Below are 21,630 nucleotides of genomic sequence, written 5' to 3'. Positions count from 1 at the left end.
CTAATGTCAGAAAAAAAATCTGTCTTTACATGAATGCTGGCAAATGCAACCTTTATGACAAATGACATCTACTAGATTAAGTGCTTATTAATGTTTATGTAGGTCTGTATTGTGTCTATGTAGTTGTCATGAACAATTACTAATTTTATTGTACAATAAATTGTTTTTTTAAGTGCCTAATGTATCTTTGTGAGCAAGTTTAAGTGTGAATGTGTTTCTTTTACATACCGAAGCGTGAGAATGACGAGCTGTGGTGACAGTTGTGGTCCTCAGCTGATGTTAGATCAGAAGAGATCTGAAGAGCTGATAGCTTTGATGAACATTGGCCTAATTTTCTTGTGAAAAACAGTTTTATTTTTAAGCTGTTGTATGAATGTAAGAACATCATTTCAGCTAGAATGGTACTGAATGAATGAATAAGTATTTCTCTTATTAGTAATTCACACAAATTCTGCAATAAATGTACTTCTACTCAAAAAGACTGACTTCTGCATCTTCCTTATAGACGAATTATTGCCATGTTGTCAATTAAGCGGCTCATACATCATCGTTTCTTCGAAAATGAAGGGCGTTAATACTGGTTTTGTTCTCCTTTGATGCAGTAACAGCCTCTACTCTTCTGAAGAGGAACATTGCTGTGAGGACTTAATTGCATTCAGCCACAAGAACATGAGTGAGGTCAGATACTACGTACAGGAAAAATGTTGACCCTCTGATATTTCAAAATTTTGGTGTAATTCAAATGTTGAGTCAGCCAGGTATGATGCGAAACTCAGATGTCTTTACAGTAGTGGTGATAGGAACCAGGGGTCGCCATGACTACAACACAAATATAGACATTTTATTTACTATCCAGAACCACCAGAGTACCTACACATGTCTTCTGAGTGTTACATGAACTGTTGATGATGGTAAAATAGTGACAAATGTGAAAAACAAGTTTTCTTTGGCGACTGTTTTGCCTTAGAACACCCTGCATGTAGCAAACATTTATCTCAAAACTGCAGAACAATATCTTACACATCAGACAGTGTATTTGTATCCCTGTCATTTAATAACATTCTGTGAAGGAGCTTTTAGAGGTACTGAATAAGGATGGACCTAGACAACATCAAAATATGCATAATAATATTTGGTTTATCTGAAGTTTGTAAACAAGTTGGAATGGACAAAATGCATTAGTAAAATAGTAGTGTTAAATAAAACTTTACAGTGGCTTCATATGGCATTAACATGGCTACATAATGCATTATAAATAGTGTTCATAACACATTATACTGCCACTGCCAAAGAAACTTCCAGTTTGCATTATGACATATGATATCATAACCCTATATAAGAACTTGCAAATTGTATTTGTTTCCATATAACGCATTTTCGGTAACACTTGAAGGGTGTCTGCATTACACATTCATAACATACATAAACATTTCTCAACATTTTAATGAATGTTTAAATCAACATTCATGAAGTATACGTTTTACATGACATTAATATGGACTACTATGTCATTTTACTGAGATACTGAGATATTTTCCAAAATAAAAGTCCTCATATTTTACTTTGAACAACTATATTATTTTCAGTGCAACACCTCATTTCTGGACTGACAAAATAAAGATGACCCTGCTTTACCTCTTTGGTCATTAAGTGCTTTGACACTTAGACACATTTTGTCATCTATTATGACATGTTTATGTTGCATTTCAAATGGAATTTCACATAATTCTGTGCAAAGAAGTACATATCGCAGTTATGGGAACAAAACCTTGTATCTCCAAAATGGTAACTTTACAGAAGAAATAAAAAAACATACTTTACTTTTAATGTAAGTCAATGGAACCAGACTTTTTTCCAAGTCATTTTGGGCCGTTTCTTTTGGTCCGTTCATCATGAAATGTCCACACAGTATAAAGAACAACAGGTATTTTCAAATTATGTCAAAAACTGAAAAACTGACAAAAATGGAGATACAAGGTTTTATTCCGACAGCAGCGATAGAGAAAGAGATGTAGAGGTTTTGTTAAGACTCCTATTTCATATAGAAGAAAATTCTCCGTGTTCCATCGCTGGGACTTCTCTGTCTTCTCATCCTCCCTTCATTTTTCTCTTCTACATTACTGTGTCTTACAACAAACACGAGAGTCTGGTCTGCTGCTCAAGATCTCTGAGGAGTCCTGAGCTTCAAAGCCTGTTTAGAACATACAACATGGACACATTTACACAGGATTATGAAATGAATAAAAAATGAAGCATTTAGAATCTCTTCAGATCCTCAGTTTGAACTTTGTAATCCAGAAGGTCAATATACGGAATATATGGAATATTTCTCATAAGACTGTTGCAAAAAGATTTGTATATTTGTAATATTTCTAGATATGTTTTCTTCTATATCTAGTATTATTAGTGACAGAATAATTATATATATTATTGACTATATTTAAGATGTTTAAGATGTTCATACTTGCCAAAATAACACTTTTTGTAGCATATATATATATATATATATATATATATATATATATATATATATATATATATATATATATATAAGACATAATTTCAGAACATTATCCAAAGTGAATGACTGCATATTTCTCAGTATGAGTTGTAGGTTATTTCACATGTGCTGATAAAGGTTAAAGGTTATACTAACTCTCTGCTGTCTCAGTTCTTCTCCTCCGTCCCTCCATCTCCTCCTCTTCTTCATCCTCCGAGCCCTCCCCCTCCTCCATCTCCTTTTTCCTGAGTGCCTCCTTCCATCTTCGCACTTTCTCTTCTTTCTCCTTCCTCTCTACCTCCTCCTGCCTCTCCTCCTCCTCTTCTCTCTCCCTGGCCAGCTTCATCACCTCCTCACTGAGGATCACTGATTCTCCATTAGCAGAAACCATCGCTTGGATTTTAGCCAGAAGTTTAGCCACTAGGTCTTCCCCACCGCCGGTTTGACTGTAGAGGGCGTGGTAGCGCCTGCCGCATTTCTCCACCAGCTTCTCCAGCTCTGCGTTGTCCTCCACTTCCTCCTGGATGGTGGTTGGATGCAGCTGCTTGGTGTCCTTCACGGTGAAAAGCACCAGCGTGTGGCTCCAAGCTTGTGGACCAAACAGTTCCACATGTTCCTCCGCGACGCGGCGCTCGCGGCTTGAAAAGGAGAAGGATAGCGGGACCACCAGGAGCAGTGCATGAGCACCAGGATGGCACAGCTTCATACTAGCCACCATCTGCTTTCTCACATGTTCAGGTGATGCCCGGCTGCCGCCCAGGTTGAACCACTCCCAGCCTGGAGTGTCCACCACCAACACCCGCTGTCCCCTGACCATGCCCTCGCGACGGACACTCACTCTGGTCCTCATCCCCACCTCGTCAAACGCCTTGGTGCCCAGGACGGCGTTGCCGACTGCGCTCTTACCCGCCTCTCTCTCACCAATTAGAACCAAATTTAGGCTCGGGCTGGGCGAGAGAGACTGTGAACGGCCTGTAGAAGAACAGAGAGAGAGACTTGCATTTCCTCAGCTCAGTGCAGAGGAACATTTTGACTTTTTTATTTTTAGCTGATGTGACTGAATCTTTTACTTTTTTTTTTATTCCATACTTTCGTTCGTTCATTTCTGTCCAGTCAGACACAAATTTAATGCTGACTGGTGGAAAAGACCAGTAACCAGCAACGTCTGAGATTTGTTGCGCTTTTTTCACGTGTTATAACTGCTTATTAATGTTCTTTAATGTGTTTATGACATAATGAATAACCATAACCCCCTTTCACTCTGTTGTTCAATGGTCTGGACCCCCACAGAGCAGGTACTATTTGGGTGGTGGATCATTCTCAGCACTGCAGTAACACTGAGGTGGTGGTGGTGTGTTAGTGTGTGTTGCGCTGGTCTGAGTGGATCAGGCACAGCAGTGCTGCTGGAGTTTTTAAACACTGTGTCCACTCACTGTCCACTCTATTAGACACTCCTACCTTGTCAGTCCGCCTTGCAGATGTAAAGTCAGAGACGATAGCTCATCTGCTGCTGCACAGTTTGTGTTGGTCATCCTCTAGACCTTCATCAGTGGTCACCGGACGCTGTTGGCTGGATGTTTTTGGTTCTCAGTCCAGCAGTGACACTGAGGTGTTTAAAATCTCCAGCAGCTCTGCTGTGTCCAGTGGTGTAACTAGGATCTTATGAGCCCAGTGCAAAAACAATTAATGCCCCCCACCACACAAAAAATGACTTTTAATTAATAATGTCATGCACCCACCAGCATCTTATGTATTTGGTTTGCTATACTCTTTAAAAAGATGGTTCTTTAAGGGTTCTTTAGTAAATATAATAGTTCTGTACAGAACCATGAACACTCAAAGAACCATTTGCATGATTAAAGGGTTCTTTGCATCATGGAAGTGATCTTCAGATTGTAGAACCTTTTTGAAAAAGGTTCTATGTAGCACCCAAAAGGGTTCTTCTATTATTACAAGCTTGACATTGTAACAAAAGCAGAACTCTTTTAAAAAGTTTCTGTATAGAACCATCTACAGCATCACATTCCCTTTAAAGATACAAAAAGCCCTTTAATCATGCAAAGCGTTCTTTGGGTGTTCATGGTTCTATATAGACCCATTTTCTTTACTAAAGAACCCTTGAAGAACCATTTAGATAAGAATGGCCACTGGGACAACAAGCTTGCCCCCCCACCCCACACACCTCGGCCCCCCCACACTTCGCCCCCCTAAATGAGTCTCCTCACTCTCGCGACAAAGCGGCACACGAAAGAACACATTTTCCAGTCGGACCGTTTAGGTGATGGACCGAGTTTCCCTTCCGGAGCCGAAAGCGCTAAAAAGAGAAGTAAAAAAGAAAAAAAGGTGAGTAAAATGTTTGTTAAAGCTGTATAAATGTGCTACATCTATTTATACCAACAGTCATGTAGGCTAGAGTTGTTGAGAACGTGTTACATTACGAAGTACGTTGCATAGCTACGTACATGTATAATGTTCGCTAGCAAGCTAACGCAGAACTCTCTTTCCAAAATGAAGAAGAAAAGTGTTTTATATTTTCCCTTATTCCCAAAAATAAGACAGTCGTGCAGGAAGTCAGACACAGCCAGATATTTCAGGTGGGGAAGAGCCACAGATATACATATCCAGATGCCGTGTTTGTTGTTCTCTATCTGAGGCGATACGTCTGCGCGGCCGCCATGTTGGAGAGGTCAAGATCCGCTCGTGAACAGATTCACTTGTACTGAGAGACGATGAGTCTCAGGATTAAATCAGCCACAACTTCCTTATTACTCAACCGATTTTCACCAAATCTGTTTTGTTATAATCCTCAGACAGAGATTAACCCAGGCTGCGCTGGCTGCTCTCGGTAGCTTGTACTTTTTTAATAACTGATCGTGATAATTAGCCGTCCAGACCAGCAGGACTTTCCTGTTCAGTCTGTACCTGACATTAAAAACTGAGTTTAGCGCGAGAAACACAATCAGACACATCAGCAAATCCATCAATGTGTGAATCACTTCTAATCTTAATACACATAAAAATAATGTGCAATAAACTTCCAAAACAGTTGACCTTCTATTCGCCAGCCTCTTATTCAAGTTTTCCAGTTCCACCTTAAATGGTGCAGCAGTCACTTTCTGGTGTCTGAAGCTGCACCATTTAAGGTGGAACGGGAAAATTCCAACAAGAAGCTGGCTGATGCACCATTTAAGGTGAAACGGGAAAATTCAAACAAGAAGCTGGCAAATAAAAACGTAACTTCAGGTTTGTGTAAGAAGGTTCTAACATTAATCTATTATGAATATCTACACAGATTAAGGAATGCTGTAACTTACCGCTACAAAGCTTTAACCATCATTGTAAATAAATAACTACTACATAACGTTAAGATCCCCTGAATAGACTATTAGAGTGCAATATTCTTACATACATACATACATACATCATCTAAACCGCTTATCCTTCTGGGTTGCAATATTCTTGAAATAATGTAATTTTGGACAGTATCTTTCTTAAACCGCTGCTCTCTAATGGTACTGAATGCACTCCAGCAGCTATGTTGACCGCCCCAAAATGGCGGTGCCGTTGACATGCCTGGCTGGGCCCAACGCAGCGTCTAGGTTTGTATATCTATGGGACAAGCCACCGCACAGGCTGAGCAGCAAGTGTGGTCAAGTGGAGAAACTGGTTCGGACAGTGAGGACACAATAGAGCAGGTAGAGACAGATGGACATTCTGGAAGTGAGGCTGAGGGTGAGGTGGAAGCTAAGTGTGAGACGGAGAAAGAAGCCATAACCATATCACCATCAGGTTTGTGATGTTAAAGATCTCTCTGTTAGTCAGTTTATATGGTGTCTATACATATATGTAGGTTTGTGATTGCTTGACAGTAACCTAAACATCCATGTAATATTTAGATGTGTACAAGGTTGATGTTAGACATTTTCTGTAGTGTTACTTTGTTATGTTAACTTTCTGTTGATGAAAATTGCAAATATCAGCAAATGTGGAGATGATCCTCAAGCGCAGCCAATTTTTAAAATGTCCCTGGACTCTGAGGGAAGACAGGAGGAAGAGTTTCAAGGTGGCCTGGTACAACATCCACCCCTGACTTAAATATTCAAAAAACATTGACTCAGCGTTTGGCTTTGCATGCAGACATTTTAGTCCTTTCAAAAGCTCACAGAACAAAGTGAAAATGTAGCTGAAAACTGCGTAAATAAAATGTTGAATGATATGGAACACTGACTTTCACCTCTTAATGCCTGCATTACACGATAAGGTAAAAAGTAATTGGCCCCTCTAACATACCCACTGGTCCCAGCCTGGCTTCCCCAGTTCAGATGGTCTAGAACCAGCACTGCTGAGAACACTCTCTCTTTCCCTTTCAGCTCCACCTTTCTCTCCTCTTTTTAACCTTTTTGCGAAGTTCTGAGTACAATAACATTTAATACTATTTATTTTATGACATATAATAATGTATCTGCTTTAAGAAGACAAATTACATCACCAAGTCAGCGTTACTGCAGTGCTGAGAATCATCCACTACCCAAATAATACCTGCTCTGTGGTGGTCCTGTGGGGGTCCTGACCATTGAAGAACAGGGTAAAAAAGAGCTGGACTACAGTCTGTAATTGTAGAACTGCAAAGTGCTCCTATATGGTAAGTGGAGCTTAGGTAAGTAAGGCTGAATCACTCTATGGCCTGGTTTCTCAGAGAGGGATCAAGCCTACTTACTATAGATTGTAATTCACTTTGAATAGACAGTCTCGACCTAGAAAATACTATGTAGTCCAGGACTACAGTTAATCCATGTCTGGGAAACCAGTCCAAAATGATTAGCCTGTGGAAAAAAGACTGGTGGTATGTACAGGGAAATCGCCATAAAACACAGCCTATCAGTTTAACACAAACTGAACTTACAGGACCTTTAATATATGACAGGTGATGTACATATAAATATGTTCAAACTGACCGTGACAGTCTGCTCCTCTTGCTTCTTCCATGGCCTTCTATATGTTCTCCGCTAGTTTACGATTTTCATTGATCCACTCATAACTAGCCTACATTCATCAACACAAGACACATAGATGTGTAAAAGTGTACGATAAACACTAAATACTTTACTTCCTTAAGCAAAGTTCATAAGGTACGGTTGCCAGCCAACCCACATTATCTAACATTTTATTCCTGAATGTGAGTGTTGTGAGAGTTGTGCATATTTACTGATTAGCCTGTTTTTACAGCACCTTTTATTGTCAGGCTGACTCAAAGTACACGGAGAAGCTCTGCAATATAGTGAACAAACTGAGATGTAACCACATATCTTATAACCGTATATCCATATCCATATGGGCTTATATACAGTATTAAAGTGGTTGCACTTCATTTTCTAAATGCACATAAATTTAATTTGAATCTATACATCCATACATAAGCCTCTGTATGTCAGTGCTGTATATTAGCACTATATGTTACTGTGGAGTTGCAGTGGACGGTTCCAAAGTCCACTTGAATTGCAATCTTACTGCCTCACTGCTTGTCTGTGTACTTTGTAGAGCAGCAGGAACAGGATTAAGACTGTATAGCATTCATTCTGTTAGAATGGAAAAGCTCAACGACTATCTCTGCAGATATAAAGGCTACATTTTTGCAACTCATATGCTGCAGGAAGAGAACATCGACTGCCTACAGAACTTCGAGATACGACACAGTGACATTTTTCTGGTGACCTATCCAAAGTCAGGTGAGAGAGTGTTAGTTCAGCCTCGCGTGCTAACAGTGCTACAATGAATGAGGGGGTAGTAACGACGATGTCATTATAATTTACAGCATTTGTTAGTAATGCCTACAATTCCCAGACTTATTACATCCGTAATGGTTATTACTCAGAAACTACCTGGAAAACAATGCAAACTGATTTAGGGTAAAACACATGCAGAGTGGGACTGATTGGTGGGATTCTATTTGATAAAGAAGTAGAAAAAAAAGTATATATGTACAGTAATGGATAAGCATAACAGCGACTTCAACGTTTTAACTTTTTCTCACAAATGTAGATTCTAACAGCATTCAGAATATTGAGATGTTATTAAGAGCATGCCTTGGGATTGTTTTTATTAAAAAAAGTACAAACGATTCCATAATTATTGTCACCTTTGGGGCAGATGGGTAGAAAAAGTTCATGATGGTTAATTAGTTCAGTCAATAAATATATGAAAAGAATCGATCACTATTATTAATGCTCGGTCAAACTGACCTGAACTCTGTATGTGTAATGTAAACATGTTCATTACCCTAATTGAGCTCAGCAGAAAAGGCTTCATGCTTCAAAAATTATTAAAAATATTTTCCTGCATTTTTAAACTTAGAAACACATCAGGAGGGTTGAAGGTTTGACTTTTAACCCTTCAAATTTGTGAGACTATCAAGCTAAATATTCTAATTTACTGTGATATATTTGTAATTTGATGTAAACAAAGCGTGTTTTCACAGGAACGATATGGACGCAGAACATCATAATGCTGATATGTGAGTCAGACTGCACAGATGAGACTCAATTTCCCAACAATCTGGAGAAAATGCCGTGGCTGGAGTATCCGCAGGGACACTCGGATTATTCCTCTCGAGCCTCTCCACGCTTCTTCGCTTCGCACCTCCCACCAGCACTCATGCCCCCTGGAGTCAAGGACAAAAAGGCAAAGGTAGAGTAGGAGGCACAAATGGCAGTTTCCAAAAAATTTCTTCACATTTATTTATTTTTTACATTTATTTTTAGTTGTTTTTTAAAATAAGTACTTCTAAAAAAAAGTCCCATAGGCTTTCATCTGGCATACAAAAAGATTAAATTATTTTACAGCAACACAATTAAAGATAAATGCAGATTTAATGATTTAACAGATTAGTTTCAGATCAGTTAAATCATATTAAACCAAGAATAGACTTTGAATGAGATCATAAAGTACTGTGCCAAAGTTAGAGATCATTATTTGTTTCAATTCCCAGACAAAATAGCCACTAAGTGCAAGGTATTTATTTTTCAGCATAAGGAAAAAAGCAGAAGCCTCACATTTTCAGCATTTTTATGGCATTTTACAGTATTTTTTCAGTATTTAGTGTGTCCTCACTTTATTACAGCTTCATTCCAGCTTCCATTGTTTTCAGGAGACTTACTTTCAGTTCCTCAAAGAATCTGCAGACACACCTCCAAAGTTCAGTCTTAGAAGCTGGTTGATGATTTTCTGAAGTAATCAAACACATTCAGTGGTGTTGAGGTCTGGACTCTGGGGTGGTCAGTCCATCGTTCAGCTTCTTTGTTTGATGTGTCCGTCTCCTTTTCTCAGTGAGGTTCTTCTTGATCAGCTACACATCCTTTCAGACCCACAGCGCTGAGTCGTCTTCTCACAGTGGAAGGATGGACAGAAATGCCTGAGGCTTTAAGTGCTGTTTATCTGATGGGGGCAGTTTTTGCGACTACCGGGTCTTCTAGGTGGTTGTTAGGAGCCACATCCTAATAGAAATAGCCATGCAGAAATGAATAGAAATGAATAACTGGAAATTTGGCCTGGAGATTAACTAAATGAATGGTGCTCTCTGACATTTGCACAGTTCTGCGTGTCAATATATGTGGTGCTGTTTCAGCAAACTCAAAATAACTTTATAAAATGAATCATTCTCTATTTTTGTCTAGATCGTTTACGTGGCCAGGAACCCTAAAGATGTGGCAGTGTCTTACTTCCACTTCTGTCATGCGTGGACAAACCTGGAGACCCCCAAGAGCTTTGAAGAGTTTCTGCAGCAGTACCTCACTGGATACGGTGAGACTGAATCCTAGAGCGACTGTGAGGGTCTACATTGAGAGTTTCTGCATAAAGAAATTGTGAGAATAGTTCAAAAATGCATAAACATGCAGAATTTATCAACGTGGAGTGTTCTTGGCAGATTTCAAAACCCGCAAGCAGAGACAGGATGGCATTCATTTAATACAAAACTGACCGTCTCTGCGTGCTGCTGGACTTTGCAGTTGCTGGATCATCGTGGTTTGATCACATCCGAGTGTGGCACATGCACAGAGACGAGTACAACATCCTGTTCCTGACTTATGAGGACATGATCATGGTAAGATAAATGCATGAAAAAGGTTCATTTCATAATGTAATAACCATCCAAATGTAGGAATGTAAGTATTATAAAAATATATAAAGTCATTATTTGGTAATAATGTAATAAATCCTTATAATTATAACGCTTTAACACCATAACGGCATTTTCGCACATGAATTTAGTGAGGTATATTCAGATTATTACATTATAAATTGACAAAAAGTGTACAAATAATGTAAAAGTGTCATTGCATTGCAACATTTTGTAGTAATGAGAGCTTTTTAGTTCAAATCGTTTTATTATGTTTAAGATAAAATGAAATTATAACAGTTCCCTTTTTAAAATGACACTCATAGATACAAACTCAGTTACTTCCTAGCACACCACTTGGGACACTATAGTAATGCCGTAGCAACACCTTAGCAACCATCTGGAATAACACAGCAATGGCTAACCAACACATTAGCAACTACCTGGGATGCCATAGCAATGGCCTAGCAACACATAAGCAACCACCTGGGACAGCACGGCAATGTTTTATGGCTTTGTCAAGCCAAATTCGAGTTCGTTCATGAACTTCAGTTTAGACATTAATTTTTCAGTATTCTGTAAATGATATGTAGGCTAGTTCCCGTATTGCCCTAATAAAACTGTTATTTTTAAGAGCATTTCCCTTTTTCTCTTATTTCATGAAGATTATTTATCATCTTTAATAGTACACAGTATCTCCCATCCTGTGCTTTCTGCATTATGTCAGGATCTGAGGTCGGCAGTAGAGAAGATTTCCTGCTTTTTGGGACGAGATCTGGACGAAGCTGCGATCTCTCGTGTTGTGGAGAAAGCCACCTTTAAAAATATGAGGAAGGACCCCAAAGCCAACTATGAGTTCCTTCCTACTGAAACTTTACAGGGAAAATTCATGCGCAAAGGTCAGAATTCAGAGATTATACTTCATGGAGGCCTTATTAAAGACATATACAGAGTCTTATGAATGGACAGCAACAGGTTTATTAGTTTGACTCTGTACAGTAGCATTTGTTCTTATTCAGTAGTTCTCTGATTGATTTATCTTCATCTATCTACTCACAGTGTTTCCAGTGTTATCAGTTTCCAACACCAGCCTTTAACAGACTATTCATCATGTATGCAGTTTTGGCTCCAAACGTCCACTTTTAATTAAAAATCCAGTTTTTTGTTCTTTTTACACACCAGTGCAAACAAAAAAAGGCTGTAGAGGAACCACTTTTGGTTCAAGATCCTTTGGTAACACCTCACTTAAACCCTGCTAAGTAACATTGACAAAACCATGCTATAAACATGTTATAGCAGATGTTATATTCTGTAATATGTTCTCATAGCAGATTATGCTCAGTAATATAACAGTGCATGGTTTAATGGATGGTTCTTTAAAGATCATTTGAGCATATTAACCATTTCAACCTTTTTGGATTATCAGTTATTTTGGTTTTTAATTTATTTTGTGCAACTACACTTTATTATTACATTTTAGTGACCTCTTTATTTTAAATACATGGCTTCAAACAATGCCATACTATGCTCTTATATGATTAAAATCTCAGATATACTGTTTTTCATTGCAAGGGCTCATTTAAGGACCATTTTTGCATGAATGAATTTATAATGTAAAGGTTTTTAGCCCTTTAAAGGTCCTACATCCCTGTAACTTTACCATGTGGTTCATTTTGATTTTGTTGTTTAAATAAATAGTTCTCAGAGATTTTAGACCAGTTGAGTGTGTGTGATGTGTCTGTTGTGTGTTGTTGCAGGTACAGTAGGAGACTGGAAAAACACCTTCACTGTGGCCCAGAATGAGATGTTTGATTGTATCTATCAGGAAAAAATGAAGGATCTTCCATTCAAGGTCATATGGGACATAAATTAAAGCACTTTTATGGAAACCATAGCATGTGATGAAAACACTGTACTGTACTGTGATGACATGTTTAGAAATTAAAGGAATTTTCAACTTAATCACTCTCTTCTGCATCTGTGGTGGACATTGAGTGGAAGTACAAGGTAGGTGCTTCTGATAAAGTGAGAAATCAAAGAAATACTTTTATGTTTTTCAACCTGATCCCTCTCTGCTGTATCTGTAGTATACGGTCACTTACCATGGACAGTAGTTTAGAGCATTTCTCTGTATGATAAACTGAAAACCTGCAATAATGATTTCACAGTAAATTTACAGTACAAATAAGTAAGTGCAGAAGTCCAGGGAAATGTGTTGACATTACTGCCCTGGTAAAATTGCCACATTTTGTCTAATGTAAGTGGGTTGGTGAGTGACAGCAAATGGGAATCCTGATACAGTGCTGCTGGAGTTGTTAAACACTGTGTCCACTCACTGTCCACTCTATTCGACACTCCTACCTCGGTCCACCTTGTAGATGTAAAGTCAGAGACGATAGCTCATCTGCTGCTGCACAGTTTGTGTTGGTCATCCTCTAGTCCTTCATCAGTGGTCACAGGAAGCCGCCCACAGGACATTGTTGGCATAAGGAAAAAAGTAGAAGCCTCACATTTTCAGTATTTTTATGGTATTTTACAGTATTTTTTCGGTATTTAGTGTGTCCACACTTTATTACAGCTTTATTCCAGCTTCCATTCTTTTCAGGACACTCACTCTCAGTTTCTCAAAGAAATCTGCAGACACACCTCCAAAGCTTCTTTGTTTGATGTGTCTGTACTATTTGGGTGGTGGATCATTCTCAGCACTGCAGTGACACTGACATGGTGGTGGTGTGTTAGTGTGTGTTGTGCTGGTACGAGTGGATCAGACACAGCAGTGCTGCTGGTGTTTTTAAAGACTGTGTCCACTCCCTGTCCACTCTATTAGACACTCCTACCTTGTCAGTCCACCTTGTAGATGTAAAGTCAGAGACGACAGCTCATCTGCTGCTGCACAGTTTGTGTTGGTCATCCTCTAGTCCTTCATCAGTGGTCACAGGACGCTGCCCACAGGACGCTGTTGGCTGGATGTTTTTGGTTGGTGGACTATTCTCAGTCCAGCAGTGACACTGAGGTGTTTAAAGACTGATCCACTCGCACCAGCTGCCAGTTAGCAAATACTATAGTAACATCACTGGCTACAGAAGTGGAGCTGAATTACTCTATAGCCCGATTTCCTGGACAGGAAACCAACCCCCAAAAAAATGAACCTGTGGAAGAAAGAAGAGATGATCTGTAAATATTGCACAATACTGTATGTTTCTTGATTGTATTTTGCTTTGTTGTTTGGGTTCTGGCCATTTAAGGGGTTAACCACCGGGAAATCACCACAAAAGACCTGTCAGTTTAACACAAACTCAACTTACAGGACATATAACATATGACAGGTGATATATATATATATATATATGTATGCATGTATGTATGTTTGTTCAAACTGACCATAACAGTTTGCTCCTCTTGCTTCTTCCATGGCGTTCTAGCTAACTCAAGACTTTTATTGATCCACTCATAACTACCATAGATAAGTAAAAGTGCAAAAGACTACAGTAAACCCTAACCACCGTACCTCCTTAAATAAAGTTCATAAGGTACAGCTGCCTGCCAGCCCACCTTATCTAATATTTTTATCCCTAAGCGTGAGTGCTATGAGAGTTAGCAATGCATATTTACTGATTAACCTGTTTTTACAGCACCTTTTATTGTCAGACTGACTTAAAGTAAATGGACTGCACTACAATAGAGTGAACAAACTGAGATATAATCATATACCGTATAACCATATATCCATATCCCTATGGGCTTATGTACAGTAGTAATATGGTCCCACTTCATTTCCTAATTGCCCATGAATGTATTTTGAATGTAAACACCCTGAAACACATAAACCACTGTATGTCACTGCTGTACATTAGGCTTGAATGCTACTGTGGAGTTGCAGAGGACGGTTCCAAAGTCCACTTGAACTGCAATCTTACTGCCTCATTGTTTGTCTGTGTACTTTGCAGAGCAGCAGCAACAGGATTAAGACTGCATAGCACCTCCAGCTGTTATAATGGAAAAGCTCAACGACTACCTCTGCAGATATAAAGGTTATGTTTTTCCACTTGATATGCTGAAGGTAGAGAACATCGACTGCCTTCAGAGCTTCGAGATACGAGACAGTGACATTTTTCTGGTGACCTATCCAAAGTCAGGTGAGAGATTGTTAGTTCAACCTAGCATGCTAACAATGAATGAGGGGTAGTAACCACGATGTCATTATCATTTACAGCATTTGTTAGTAATGCCTTCAATTCCCAGACTTATTACATCCGTAATGGTTGTTACTCAGTAACGAAGTATCTGAGGGTAAAACACATGCAGAGCATGCTGATTGGTGGGATTCTATTTGGTAAAAAAGTAGAAAAAATCTTGTGTAAATACAGGAATGGATAGGCATCATGGCAACTTTAATGTTTTAATGTTTTCTAACACGTAGGTTCTAACAGTGTTTAGAATACTGAGATTTTACTTTGTAACTAAGTGCAGTGCTCAGGGACTTATTTATTTTTTTAATTGAAAAAGTGCAATCAGCTCATTTTACATTGGCTCCTTTGGAGCAGATGGATAGAAAAACTTCATAGGAAATATAGTTGTGGTTAATAAGTTCAGTCTGTAAGTAAAACCCAATTTCATGTGTTTTAATGTGAAATTGGTTTTGTAGACACAGATATGCACAAAAATTTTATGAAATCAACATTTTTCTCAACATTCATCAACATGAAGAATAGAGAATACACAAACAAAATTAAACCTAATAGTGCTTTCATAAATCTGACAATGGCTTTAAAACAATAGCTACATGCCCAAAATGTTCATATACACTGTTAGGGCAACAATTAAAAAGTTTAAAACAACCAGAGCTGTAGTGAACTTGGGAGGATGGCTAGAGAGGCAAACATTTCACTGAGGATCACAGTTTGCAGAAGATGGTGACAACTTAAGGTCACCAAAACTGCCATTAGATGCCACCTCCATGCCAACAAACTATACAAAAGGTGTGTCAGAAGTGACTTTTTAACCTAACCACAATTGTAAGTGCCTGGAATTTGCATGCTTGTCAACTCAGATGAGAAAAAAGTAGGGCTTTTTGTGTTAATATTAAAAAATAGTAATGCTTTTTGTTTTCTCAGGCTAAACTTACTTCAAGTAACTATCCTAATTTACTGTGACATTTGTAATTTGATGTAAACCAAGCATGTTTTCACAGGAACGATATGGACACAGAACATCATAATGCTGATCTGTGAGTCAGACTTCACGGATGAAGCTGAATTTCCCAACAATCTGGAGAAAATGCCGTGGCTGGAGTATCTAGAGGGACACTTGGATTATTCCTCTCGAGCCTCTCCACGCTTCTTCACCTCGCACCTCACACCCGCGCTCATGCCACCTGGACTCAAGGACAAAAAGGCAAAGGTAGAGTAGGAGACACTCTGAGGCTGCTTTTGGCCAAAAATGGAATAATTCCAAAAGATTTTAATACTGATTTTATTTTTTGTTTGTAATGGTGTTACATCCTCTATTTTTGTCTGGTTTTAAATGCTAGATCGTTTACGTGGCCAGGAACCCTAAAGATGTTGCGGTGTCTTATTTCCACTTCTGCCATGCATGGACAAACTTTGAGACCCCCAAGAGCTTTGAGGAGTTTCTGCAGCAGTTCCTCGCTGGATACGGTAAGACTGAATCCCAGAGCGACTGTGAGGGTCTACATTGAGAGTTTCTGCATGAAGACATTGTGAGAATAGCTTGTAAGTGCATAAACATACAGAATGTATCAATGTGGAACGTTCTAAGCAGATTTCTAAACCCAGAAGCAGAGACAGAACAGCATTTGTTTAACCCCTTAAATGGCAAGGGTTCATCAGTGGGCCTAAAGTTTTATTACACACTTCTATAATCTAAGAATAGCTCAGCCAGTTTGCATTAAAGTCCCTGTAGATGCTGAATAATGTGCCTGGGATTTTGATGGGTTTATACAAAACTGACCGTCTCTGTTTGTCTGTTTGCTGCTGGATATTACAGTTAATGGATCATCGTGGTTCGATCACATCAGTGAGTGGCACACACACAGAGATGAGTACAACATCCTGTTCCTGACCTATGAGGACATGATCATGGTAAGATAAATGCACGAAAGAGATTCCACTTCATTTAAGCAATAGAGCAATAGAACACAAGAGCAAATAACATCAAGGCTGTGAGGATCTAAGGCACGAGCCGAAATCACAGCCGTGATGTTATTCTTGATAACACACTCCTCGAGTGTTCTATTGCTTTTATACAACAGTTAAATAAATAAAGTAATAAATTAATAAACTGGGCCGTGAACGCGGCGTTTAATATGTTTTAATGTTCGCAGTTCCTTCACCAAATTATAGTTCCTTAACAAGCAGCTTGTTGCTTCGTCAGAGTAACGAACTCCGCTCACTCGCTGCACAGCCGGCAGTTCGTTCTCCAGCTCCACACAGACCAACTGACAGTTTGGGAATTTAGTGTAGTCTCATCTTCAGAGTCTGACCAAATCTGTCGGTCAAATGTGATCTTAATGTCCATTTTCTGTTTGTGGCAAAGTAAGAAGTAAAAACGTTCAAATGGCTTGAGCGTCTCCTACAGCTGTTGCTTAGCAACGGCATCTCAGCGGAGTGATATAGTGTTCGTGAAAAAAACATGATGTTATGGTGAAATAACAGCACAGTTAGAACGCTTCTCAACCAATCAGCTTGCGTGGCCGGAACTAACTGTTGTATAAAATGTAATAACAACACAAAATGTAAGAATTTAAGTATTATAAAAACACATAATAAATAATACTTTAAAGAAATTATAACATTTTTCACCTTCATTTAGTGGGTATGTTCTAATTATTACATTAGAAATTGACAAAAAATGTATAAATAATGTAATAATGACCTTGTAATATGCAATAATACATACAATTACCTGTTATAGTAATCTGAGCATTTTAGTTCAGACACACTCATTATCTAAGCCACTTATCCTTCTGGATTGCTGGGGGGAGCTGGAGCTGGTCATTTGGCAGAAGGTAGGAAACACCCTGGACAGGTCGCTGGTGCATCTCAGGGCCATTTTAGTTCATTTAACTTCTATTTACCTTCTTACATTATTTGAAGATAAAAATAAAACTATACAATTACTCTTTTAAAATGATACTCTTATCACTACAAACTCAGTCACTTCCTAGCATACATATATACACACATACTAGCAACCATGAGGAACACCACAGTAATGCCAGCTTAGCAACCACCTGGAATAACATAGCAACGGCCAAGCAACATTTTAGCCATCATATAACATGCCAACGGCCAAGCAGCACCTTAGCAACCACCTGGGATACCATAGCAACAGCCTAGCAACATCTGAGCGACCACCTGGGACAGCATAGTAATGCTATAGCAACATCTTAGCAACAATATGTGATTCCATAGCAATAGCGTTGTCAAGCCAACCTCAAGTTCATTCATGAACTTCCCCTTTTAGTTCAGACATGAAACTGACCATTTTTCAGCTTTCTTTAAAGTAATTGTGGGCTGGTTCCCCTCATAATATTAATTTTTTTCCCTTATTTCATTTATCATCTTTAATAATATGCAGTATTATTATTATTATCTCCCATCCTGTGCTTTGTGCATTATGTCAGGATCTGAGGTCCGCCGTTGAGAAGATTTCCCGCTTTTTGGGACGAGATCTGGACGAAGCTGCGATCTCCCGCGTTGTGGAGAAAGCCACCTTTAAAAATATGAAGAAGGACCCCAAAGCAAACTATGAGTTTGTTCCTGCTGAGATGATACAGGGCACATACATGCGCAAAGGTCAGAATACTGAGATTACACTTCATAGAGGCCTTATTAAAGACATACATAGAGAGAGATATACATGGACAGGAACATGTTTATTAGTATGACTCTGTACAGTAGCATTTGTTTTTGATTCAGTAGTTCTCTGATTGATTCATCTTAAACCTTGTAATGTTGCACTTTATTTGCACTAATTCCAGTGTTATCAGTTTCCAACACCAGCTTCTAACAAACCATCGTCATGTATACAGTTTTGGCTCCAAACCTCCTCTTTTAATTTAAAACTTATTTTGTATAAACTAAAGGTGCCAGTACATACGAAAAAAAAGATACCTGGAACAAGGTATCATAGGAGATCCAGTTTTGGTTCCTTCAGGAACCTTTAGTAACCCTGCTTAGTAACACTGACAAAAACATGCTATGAACATGTTATAACAGATGTTATGTTCTGTAATATGTTGTCATGGCAGACTATGTTCAGTAATATAATAGTGGATGGTTCTTTAAAGAACATTTGAGCCCCTCCAATGAAAAAACATACACTCACAAGCACTTTATTAGGCCCAATCCCATTTCACCCCTCGCCCCTACCGCTTAGCCCTTAGCCCTCTGTTTTGCGCGTTCACGTCTAGGGTTAGGGTGTCCCAGTTTTTGTTGAGATAGAGGGGTAGGGTGAAGTGTTGGGGCTACATGGCCCTCCAAACAAGAAACTGGTGAATATCTGACTTCAGCTTCGTATCACCAAAGAATTAGCAGTGGGTGATAATAAATAATTGCCCCCCCCCCTCTTTGAAAGCATATGACGCTCTAAATGTAACTGAAGCCCAGGAGTGAGGAGCTGAACTTTTCCCTTCTCTGCTATCACTGAAGACGGGCCGGGTCGCCTACAGAGCAGCGCTAGTAGTTGTCAATGAAGAAATGTTTTTTTTGTTTTTTTTTTTAATTTGAGGGTCCCATTTCATAGGGCAAGATTTCAAGCACTACCCCTTGTAACTCAGTTCCAAGGGGTTAGGGTGACACTCGAAAACAAGGGGTAGGGGTAAAAAGAAGAAATGGGATTGGGCCTTAGGATCACTTGTACACCTACTCATTCAGGAAATGATTGAATCACCTAATCGTGTGGTAGCAGTGCAGTGCATTAAATCAAGCAGATACAAACCAGCAGCTTAGAGTAATGTTCACATCAACCATCAGCATGAGGGAAAATGTGATCTCTGGTTTGAGTATTTCTATAGCTGCTGATCTCCTGGACACACACCAGTCTCTAGAGTTACTCAGAAGGGTGTATTAAAGTTAGAATTTGATCACAATTTGGCACCAACAGTATTTGAATGCATGGACCCTTGTGTCAAAGCGTTGTATCAACAGTCCAGGCTGGTGGAGGTGGTGTAATGGTGTGGGGAATATTTTTGGGCACAATTTAGGCCCATTAACACCGATCAATCATTGCTATTTTAATTTTGCTGCTGACGATTCCCTTCATGCATCCCTTCATGGCCACAATTTACCATCTTCTAATGGCCACTTCCAGGCATGGAATGATACTGCATCATATCACAAAGCAAAGTCGTCTCAAACTGGTTTCATGAACATGACAATGAGTTCAGTGTTCTGTAGTGACCTTCCCAGTCACAGTCACCAAGTCCGAATCCGGTAGAACATCTTTGGGATGTGGTTGAATGGGAGGTTTGCTGCATGAAAGTGCATCTGAAAAATCTGAACTGCTTGATGCAATCATGTCAACACGGACCAGAATCTCAAAAGAATGTTTCCAACATCTTGCGGAATCCATGCCACGAATAATTTAGTTTTGAGAGCAAAATCTACCTGGTATTAGTATAGTGTTCCTAATAAAGTGCTCTGTGAGTGCACTGACCACCATAGCAACCACTTGGAATAAGATAGCAATGGCCAAGCAACACATTAGCAATCACATAACATAGCAAGGGCTAAGCAGCACCTTAGCAACCACCTGGGATGCCATAGCAACAGCCTAGCAACACCTGAGCGACCACCTGGGACAGCATTGCAACATTATGGCAACATCTTAGCAACATGTGATTCCATAGCAACAGCTTTGTCAAGTGATCAGTGAATGCACATGAAACATCCCAGTTACTTTGTTTTCTGTTTTATTTTGTGCAACTTTTTACTCCAAATAGCCAAACTTTGCTTTATTTACACTGAAGTGGTATCTTTAATTTAAATACAGGGCATCAAACAATGCCATGCCATGCTGATATGAAGAAATGTCACATATCGCTGCTGTCGGAACAAAACCTCGTATCTCCATTTTTGACGTTTTTCAGTTTTTGACATAATTTGAAAATGCATGTTGGCCTTCTTATTGTGTGTAAATTACATGATGAATGGACTAAAAGAATCGGCCCAAAATTACTTGGAATGATGTCTGGTTCCATTGACTTACATTAAAAGTAGAGAAGGTTTTTCCCTTCTCCTGTAAAGTTACCATTCTGGAGATACGAGGTTTTGTTCCGACAACAGCGATATACTGTTTTTGTTGCTCATTTAAAGACCATTTTTTTCATGTGTGAAGAACCACTTCAAAGTTTAAAGAAACTCCACATAGTGTAAACCATTTAAGCCCTTAAAATCCCTGGCTGTTTACACATTAAGGCTTTTTGTTCAGTAAATACAGGGACTTCAGTGAAAACTAGTTGAGCTGTTCTGAGGTTGAAGTGTGAAATGAAACTTTGGGCCCAGTGGCAGGTCCAGGCCTTTTAAAGGTTTAAAGGTCTATACATCCCTGAAACGTTACAAACTGATTTCAGAAGAAGAGTTTTCAGAGATTTTAGACCAGTTGAGTGTGTGTGATGTGTCTGTTGTGTGTTGTTCCAGGTACAGTAGGAGACTGGAAAAACATCTTCACTGTGGCCCAGAACGAGATGTTTGACCGTATCTATCAGGAAAGAATGAAAGATCTTCCATTAAAGTTCATATGGGACATAAAGTAAAGCACTTTTTATGGAAACCAAGCCAAGTGATGAAAACACTGTACTGAACTGTGATCACACGTTTAGAAATTAAAGGTTTTTTTTTATCCTAATTACATTCTGCTGCATCTGTATAGGCCAGTTAGTGGAAGTACAAGGTAGGTGTTTCTCATAAAGTGGCCAGCGAGTAGAAGTACAGGGTAGGTGTTTCTAATAAACTGGCCAGTTAGTGGAAGTACAAGGTAGGTGTTTCTCATTAAA

General features: G+C 39.1%; 3 protein-coding genes across 4 annotated transcripts; 2 read left to right on the top strand and 1 right to left on the bottom strand.

Annotated features, from left to right (window-relative positions):
- Window positions 1–1,117: 1,117 nt before the first annotated feature.
- Window positions 1,118–7,567, bottom strand: LOC118821286 (GTPase IMAP family member 4-like). The gene is made up of 3 exons (XM_036589831.1): window positions 7,456–7,567; window positions 2,657–3,472; window positions 1,118–2,191 (listed from the first exon to the last, which is right to left on the bottom strand). The coding sequence occupies exons 1-3, from the start codon at window positions 7,484–7,486 to the stop codon at window positions 2,118–2,120; spliced, it is 921 nt and encodes a 306-aa protein (XP_036445724.1). The 5' UTR covers window positions 7,487–7,567; the 3' UTR covers window positions 1,118–2,117.
- On the top strand, window positions 4,743–21,485 carry LOC118821288 (amine sulfotransferase-like). 2 transcript variants are annotated; one of them, XM_036589832.1, is made up of 7 exons: window positions 4,743–4,843; window positions 14,561–14,749; window positions 15,805–16,013; window positions 16,144–16,270; window positions 16,620–16,714; window positions 18,259–18,430; window positions 21,275–21,485. In XM_036589832.1, exons 2-7 carry the CDS (start codon window positions 14,608–14,610, stop codon window positions 21,388–21,390), a joined length of 861 nt encoding a protein of 286 aa, XP_036445725.1. In that variant the 5' UTR covers window positions 4,743–4,843; window positions 14,561–14,607; the 3' UTR covers window positions 21,391–21,485. The 2 variants fall into 2 exon arrangements, with proteins under 2 accessions (XP_036445725.1, XP_036445726.1); XM_036589833.1 differs by lacking the exon at window positions 4,743–4,843 and adding an exon at window positions 12,447–12,465.
- LOC118821285 (amine sulfotransferase-like) lies at window positions 7,095–12,575 on the top strand. Its single transcript, XM_036589830.1, has 6 exons — window positions 7,095–8,226; window positions 8,976–9,184; window positions 10,171–10,297; window positions 10,504–10,598; window positions 11,341–11,512; window positions 12,371–12,575. The coding sequence occupies exons 1-6, from the start codon at window positions 7,926–7,928 to the stop codon at window positions 12,484–12,486; spliced, it is 1,020 nt and encodes a 339-aa protein (XP_036445723.1). The 5' UTR covers window positions 7,095–7,925; the 3' UTR covers window positions 12,487–12,575.
- Window positions 21,486–21,630: the final 145 nt, after the last annotated feature.

This window comes from Colossoma macropomum, unplaced genomic scaffold (genome assembly GCF_904425465.1).
Source record: "Colossoma macropomum unplaced genomic scaffold, Colossoma_macropomum, whole genome shotgun sequence".
Taxonomy (NCBI): Eukaryota; Metazoa; Chordata; class Actinopteri; order Characiformes; family Serrasalmidae; genus Colossoma; species Colossoma macropomum.
Note: the sequence above shows the minus strand (reverse complement) of the source record. Positions and strands in the feature narration are given on the sequence as shown.